Raw genomic sequence first — 7068 nt, 5'->3', positions numbered from 1 at the left:
ACACTAGAATCACTAACAAAACCTAGCCTCACTAGTGTTCGCAATCAATCCAAATCCATCCAATTAGTGTTCGCAATTGGTTTGCCTCACTAGACATCAAATTCTCCTGGTTTCTTAATTATATGTCAATCGGTAAACTAATCCTAGATCTCATCAGGTCTCACAGGTACCCAAAACTCTAACCCTACACCATCTTTTAAACTCAAAATTCATTGAACCTTTGGCTCATCAACTTTTCTGTTCTGGCTCCAATCTTCGATATTTATTCTAAACATTTACTTGCAGTATTTTATTTAGAGGCTATCTGGTTGTATCTTTGTGTGCGCGCGCTAGATCGTGTAGAGGATCTGTTTGCACCAAAATGCTGAGGTGGACCGAGATGGGGCTTCTCTGAAGCTCAAGAAATCCACATCTCACAAGGCAAGCCATGATTCCATCCTTTGATCAACTTCCGAACCTAAGGGCCTGTTTAGATCCCACTTCAAAATTTTACACCCTGTCACATTTGTAAGATCAAAGTGTGTTTTGATTCTTATTCTGTGATGAACAATTGGCATCTGTGATTATTGGTTTTGATATTTGGAGATTATCGTCGAAGTGGTTTTGGAGATAATCAATTTTTAGGTGATGATTGGATTCACTGTTATTTTATATGACCGGTCCGACCGGGCTGTGTATGCCGGTCAGACCGGCGGTGATCGAGCAGTCAGACCGGCCGGCCCGCGGTCTGACCGGCCGACAGTGTGTCGGTTTCGGTTTCGGGTTGTTCCATAGGATATCCGTGATTGTTTCATGGCTATGGCTTTTAGATGGATACTATACATATGTAATACTGTTGTTTGCTAACAATGAGTCAAGTTGGGGATAGTTTGGTCTCGGAATATGGTTTTTTTGTTTGTTTCATGTGTAGGTGACTCGATGCCTCGGGAGAGTATTTGCAGTGATGGACCGGGAGTCGGCTTGGTGGTAAGACGATGTCCGTGGTGGTCAGATATCATGCGGGATACTAAGGCTAGAGTTGATGCACGTGGTTAGTGAAGATTCCATATGGCATATGATGGAGGTATTGTGTGCATATGGGATGCGGAGTCGAATTTGGAAGGAGTCCAAATTTGATACGATTGGTTATGTTAAGTTTGTGTCTTGTACTAGAGGGTTTCCTGAGGTGTTTAGGACTCTTAGTATGAGTTTGGTTCGTGGCTTTAGACTGTCTACCTCATGTATAAATAGAGGGGGAGCGTGAGGCTTCCCGGTATCGCTTTTGTATCGCTTTTAAGAGCAATTGAGTTGATAGTTTAGTTAGGGTTTCGAGTTTAGTCGAGATTTTTGTAAGGAGTGTTGTTGTTGCACTTTGTAAACACAGAGAGAAGCAATAAAGTTGTCATCTACTTTGAGAGTTCTTCGATTTGTGTTTCACCGGGTTTCGACGGTCTAACCGGCGACTCACCGGCGGTCAGACCGGCGAAGCACCGACGGTCAGACCGGCTAGGGCGAGGCGGTCAGACTGGCGGCGACATCAGGCGTGGCAGGGATTCCAGGGCAGTCCAACCGGAAGATCAATACCGGTCAGACCGGCGGCTACGCTTCGGTCAGACCGGCAGATCAATCTCGGTCAGACCGATCTCCATCGATTTCGAGGGTAACTTTTATTTCTGCTAAAAGTTTTCGGTTTTTGGGTATACCAACCATTCACCCCCTCTGGTTGGCTTAGTTCTTGTGATTCGATCCTACAACATCGAACGTTTAAACTCCTGCATGAAGTATTAAATATAGGCTAAAAATATAACTAATTGCACAGATTGCGACTACTTTGCGAGACAAATCTTTTAAGCCTAATTGCTCCATGATTTGATAATGTAGTGCTGCAGTAAATATGTGCTAATATAATGATGGATTAATTAGGCTTAATAAATTCGTCTCATGATTTACTGACGCATAGTGTAATTAGTTTTTTTATTAGTGTGCGAACACCCCATGCGACACCCTGTATAATATCCGATGTGACACGCTAAAACTTTACACACCTGGATCTAAACACCCCCTAAGTAGAGAATCACTTAGTTATTTTTATGCATTTACTATTTACAAAATTATTTGGCATATCCGTGAATAGTGTGGATGACTGACAAACCTGACACACAGCCGGATAAGCTGCCCAATTGAGGAGCTTCTGTACCATAGAAAAATACATGTCACCAATTGCGACGAGCCAAAAAAATTCAAAAAACCGAGGAAAACGTGAACAAATTTATTGCCCAAGTTGGGTGAAAAGTTTTATATGAGAAGGTCAACAAATTTGTTGCCCAAATTCTAATGCCTGCTGTTAATATAAAATTTAATTCACTGCTAATTTTTTTGTCACGAATTTCATAGTCAAAATAGATAGGAAAAACAAAAAGAAAATAGAATAAAAGAGACCAGGAGCCCGTTTGTGTGTTAGGAATTTCCAGTAATTCATTAACTCATGCATATATAACACTACCACAATAGCTATCCTGCTTCAGTTTTGCTGGTAGGAAGAAAATGGAAATATTCCAAAACACTAGAGCGGCAGTGTATTCGCGTCAGATTTTCAAGGTTTGGAATGCGAAGCTTTGGGGATTCTAGAATGTAAAGAAAGCACAAAGAGTCTTGGATATTTAAGACCTTGCAACTATTTAAGACCATGTTGGGGTTCCTAGAATGAAGAGATTAAATGGGATCGAGAGGATTAGTTCCAAACCTCAATAGGTATGGAATATTTTTCCTCCAAATTAATAACCTTTAATCCCAGGGTGACATGAACGTAGTAGACAATGCAAACCATTGTCCAAATCATACAGACATGAACATAGGTGACAATGCAAACCATTGTCCAAATCATACAGATGTCAAAAGACAGGTAGCAACTCGTTCAGTATTCATAATCTTCGAAGAGCAAACAGTAGCACCATACAGTGAGAAATATCAGATTTGCTCTGCAGCATCAGTTGGATGGAAATAACCACACTGGAAAAATCAATGATTTCCTCAGGAACGCCAATGTTGCAAGGTAACAATTTGAGAGCAAAGGGCTTCATCATACCATTTCTTATGTTGTAGAGTACAAATCTATCATGCCACACCACGATGTTGCAACTTACTGAACCACTTACAATAATACTAAGCAGAATGGGATGAGGGCAACAACGACGATTTGGTTCATCCTCATCTCTCATATCTTCATGAACAATATCAAATGTGAACCTACACATACAAGATTGGCATTTGACAAAAAAAAATACAGATGCAATCTACAAACTACAATTGATTAATGAACAAAAATGGTAGGAATGCAACATATCATTTGCTCTAGTTTGAGATAACGGAGGTAAACTTTTTCACTCTATTATTCAGTTCTAGGAAATATTACAAAATATCATCTTCAGTGATTGCCAAAACATCTCTCTCAATATGATTCAACCTATCATTCCCCATCTTATTTCTCAACTCAGTCTATTGACAATTTTCTAGCTGAAAAGGCTCTTTTAACCTTGTCAGTTACAACACAGCAGGAGGTCACCTCCACCAAGTGTCCAAACTCCAAACAATGTTTGGTTGTCACATAGGAGTTTCAATGTGTGAAACTCAAATTGAAGCGAGCTTTCAGTGGTCATGTTCTCTGCAAGCAAAACTTATCTCAAAGAACGGATGTAATAATATTTATGAATGTGATTAATGGTATTTGTCCTCTTGTTTTATTTCTCTTATAGTTGCTAAAAGAGTTAAATGTTGAAGTAGAACCTTCCAGATTAATATTTTTCGGAAAGAAAGAAAAATCTGAGAATTGTGACAAGAGCATAGCAGATTATACATGTTATAGTCATGACCAAAGAGTCTAATGACAAGTAAGCTCTGTCTTGATAAGAGCAACTAGCGGCACAAAACAACCAGTTAGATCAGTTTTGCTGTGCAGCATCATTCGGTAGGAAGTAACCACACCGGGAAATCACGACTCAACTGGTCCACATCAAATTCAGAAGCTAATAGTTTGACGGCAAAGGACCTCATCTTACCATCTCTCATGCTATACACAAATGTATCATAAGGCTTCCAATCATCAGGGACAAAGTAGATATGGTCACCTTCAACTCCATGATGTAGACCAGCAGGAAAGGACTTGCAGCCACCTAAGCCAACAAAGATACAGTCACCATTCAAGCTGTGAATCTCAGTTAGTCCATAAGGGTTTGTGTTAACATCCAGTGCAAACACTTCAACTTTAAGAACTTCTCGGTCACGGTAATTGTCGCTGTAGTGTCTGATGATTAATAATAGCTCTCCACGCCACACAACCATATTACAACTTATTGCACCACCTTCCTGGTAGGGATGATGGAGAGGCAGCGCACTCAGACAACGCTTAACGCGAGAGACCATGAGCCCACCATTGTCCTCCCCAACTTCAAAAGCAAAGAGGCGTATCTTATATCTTTGGAGCACATACAGCTTCCCAAGGTAAAAAGTGAGATCTCTTGGGCCATCAATGTCAACGCCAGCGCAAATATGCCATGAAATCATCCCAGGCTGCCAGAGAGCAAGTTTTGATGCACACTTGTGGTCAGAGGAAGCAGCTACAATGTACTTGCCTCTTGAGTCAGGTGAAGCAGATAGTGCCACATTGCATAGTGACATTGTGTATATATCATTGACACGAAAATAGACCTCACCAGAACCATTGATGATGCGGAGGGTCTTACTGGAGTAAGCAGGGAAATTGTAACGCATATGGCACAGCTGCGGTAGGCGAATGACCTTGCGAGAGAAAACATTCACCAGGAAGCAGTCACCATCGGCATCTCTGTTGTACTCGTCGCTGCGATCCTTGTTAGGAGTCACACCTACAAGCCATCCATGAAAAGAACCCACACATCGGAGATCATCAGCTGCAACCTCCTTAGGCACCGGCACGCACCGCACAGGCATCAAATCCCCCTTATCTGATAGGCTCGAGAACTTGAAACCAGGAAGCATCAGCAGGGGCAGCGGCGGTGGCAGGACGTGGCCGTTCGCGCTGGCTCGCCAGTGACGGCACACGGACCGCATCCTCGCACGGTCGGCAAGGCATGGAAGGAAGTGGAGCACGATTCCTAGAATGTCCGGTTGAAGGCCTGCCCACAGTGACACCCCCGCGTCCAACTCCAACCTTGATCTCTTCTTGGGCATTCCGCCGAGCACCACACCTGCACGAGCCACCGGGTGTCACTGTCACGCTCCACAGCAAACACCCACCCACGGCCAGGAAAATACGCAATAACATATACTAGACGATAACGAACACACAGTGTCTGTCGAAGCCGTGTTCCATCGCCGCCGGTGACGGGCTCCGGGGGCATCCTCGATCCGACGAACGGGGAGGCATTTCGTCGAACAGCTTGCCTGCACAACAGCCACCGGTGGATCAGATCAGAACCAAGCCTCCGCACTGTGAGATGCGCGAACAGGCCGAGGTGAGATGGGTAGCTCTCACCTGAGTTTCCTCCGGCAGAATCCATGGCGACCGGAGGTTTCATAGCGGCGGCCTAGGGGAAGGAGAGGGGGAGAGAGTCACCGAAGCGAAGGGGGTGAGCGGATGGCTAGGCTTTTGTGGATTGTTGGCTGCTGCGATGAATCATGAATGTCGATGTTGGGCTGACCCTATGGCCACTGTTAGCTGCTCGGTCCCACTAGTTAGCGTCTACTACATTTTTATCTTTTTTTTTGCAAAAATAGAACATGTATTTGTGTTTCTTTAGGCCTTATTTGGTTACGCCGGATTCAATCCAGTCCAGAAATGACAAGTATAGTAAAAAATTTATGATAGATGTAATGAGAGATCGGGATTTATTTCGAGCCGGAAACCAATTTAGTCATGATAGGGACAATAAGAGACCAGGAATCAATCCACTAGTCAAGAGGTGTAGAACTAATCCGGATGTTTTGTTGTACCTAATATGAATAAATTGGTTCTCGATCCGGAATAAATGCCGGTCTCCTTTTTACCTATTATAAATTTCTTGTTATACGTACCTATCATTCCTAGCATGGAACGAATCCCGGCCGTGTAACCGAACAAGATCTTAGTGGGTTCGATTTTTTTTAAACTAGTAGAATGCTGGTGCGTGCAACGGTTCAAAACAATTTTAATCATACACATACATACTTTATTGGCAGATAACCCACAAGTCTGATAGGTCCTCGAGTACCAAGTGTGCCCGTGGGTTAGTGTTAGGACAGAGTGATGTCTCAACCACAGTGACGGGGAACAGAAGTTAGAAGCAACAGTTACATAGGCGAGTGTATGGGGGAGCATGAGATTGAAGAATTGATTTAATTTAGCGACTACTTATATAATATTTCATAGAAAAAACCTTATAAATTCTTAACCGGTGGATCGCTTCAAAATTTGTCCACTCCTCCTCTGACCGTAACCCCTCCTCTCCACTCTCATCATTTTTTCTTAACACTGCCGAAACTCGCGAGCAAGTGCGCGTTCGCACGATGCCTCTGCCTCCTGTGTCATCGCCATCGCTGCCCAATCTCATCAGCTAGCTCAAGAGCCCCTTCTCCCCCCCTCCCGTCCCCCTAGCCGGTCACCTCCTTCTCCTACCTTCTCTTTCCCAAGCCAGTTGTGTCGAGTGTTCCATCCAAACGTCTTTCTCATATCTGGCGACCACCCCCCTCTTAACCACACAAGCCCTATTTTGTCCCCACAATCAACACTGCCCCACTATCCTCTGCCGTCATTGCGTATCTAGTGACATTGCCCCCATGTCGGCTTGCCGGAAGGTGTCAACAGCGTTGGTGAGGCTCTCCCAACCGTCCACCTCCCCATCTCCCTTATCTTTTCCAAGCCGAGGGCGCACCAGTGCCCCATCCAACCATTTTCCCCATCTCCTATCCACAAGCTCCGGTTTGCCCCCACCGTGCGCCAACACCAGCCTACATCCTTCCCCACTGCTCTAGCACCTCACCGCTCACCAGGATGCCGCCTGCCACAGCCATCCCTTTAAGCCAGCCCTCTCCCGCTCCCCTTACATCCATTCCCACCTCTACCCTGACTCGGAACCC

General features: G+C 44.3%; 1 protein-coding gene across 2 annotated transcripts; it reads right to left on the bottom strand.

Moving 5' to 3' along the window:
• Positions 1-3341: 3341 nt before the first annotated feature.
• On the bottom strand, positions 3342-5637 carry LOC4335463 (uncharacterized). Of its 2 annotated transcripts, XM_015778779.3 has the most exons (4): positions 5489-5637; positions 5302-5397; positions 4035-5201; positions 3342-3640 (listed from the first exon to the last, which is right to left on the bottom strand). In XM_015778779.3, the coding sequence occupies exons 1-4, from the start codon at positions 5529-5531 to the stop codon at positions 3516-3518; spliced, it is 1431 nt and encodes a 476-aa protein (XP_015634265.1). In that variant the 5' UTR covers positions 5532-5637; the 3' UTR covers positions 3342-3515. The 2 variants fall into 2 exon arrangements, with proteins under 2 accessions (XP_015634265.1, XP_015634266.1); XM_015778780.3 differs by lacking the exon at positions 3342-3640 and having other exon boundaries at positions 3806-5201.
• Positions 5638-7068: the final 1431 nt, after the last annotated feature.

The sequence above is a fragment of the Oryza sativa genome, chromosome 4 (genome assembly GCF_034140825.1).
Source record: "Oryza sativa Japonica Group chromosome 4, ASM3414082v1".
Classification (NCBI taxonomy): domain Eukaryota; kingdom Viridiplantae; phylum Streptophyta; class Magnoliopsida; order Poales; family Poaceae; genus Oryza; species Oryza sativa.
The sequence above is the reverse complement of the archived record's forward strand: the minus strand, read 5'-3'. Positions and strand labels throughout refer to the sequence as shown.

Bases quoted from the DNA above. Each gene is read 5' to 3' on its own strand.
- LOC4335463 (XM_015778779.3), bottom strand. From the start codon at position 5,531: ATGAAACCTCCGGTCGCCATGGATTCTGCCGGAGGAAACTCAG. The intron at 5,398-5,488 runs GTGAGAGCTACC...GCTGTTGTGCAG, and splicing joins TTCTGCCGGAGGAAACTCAG to GCAAGCTGTTCGACGAAATG. The intron at 5,202-5,301 runs GTGTGTTCGTTA...TGGCTCGTGCAG, and splicing joins ACACGGCTTCGACAGACACT to GTGTGGTGCTCGGCGGAATG.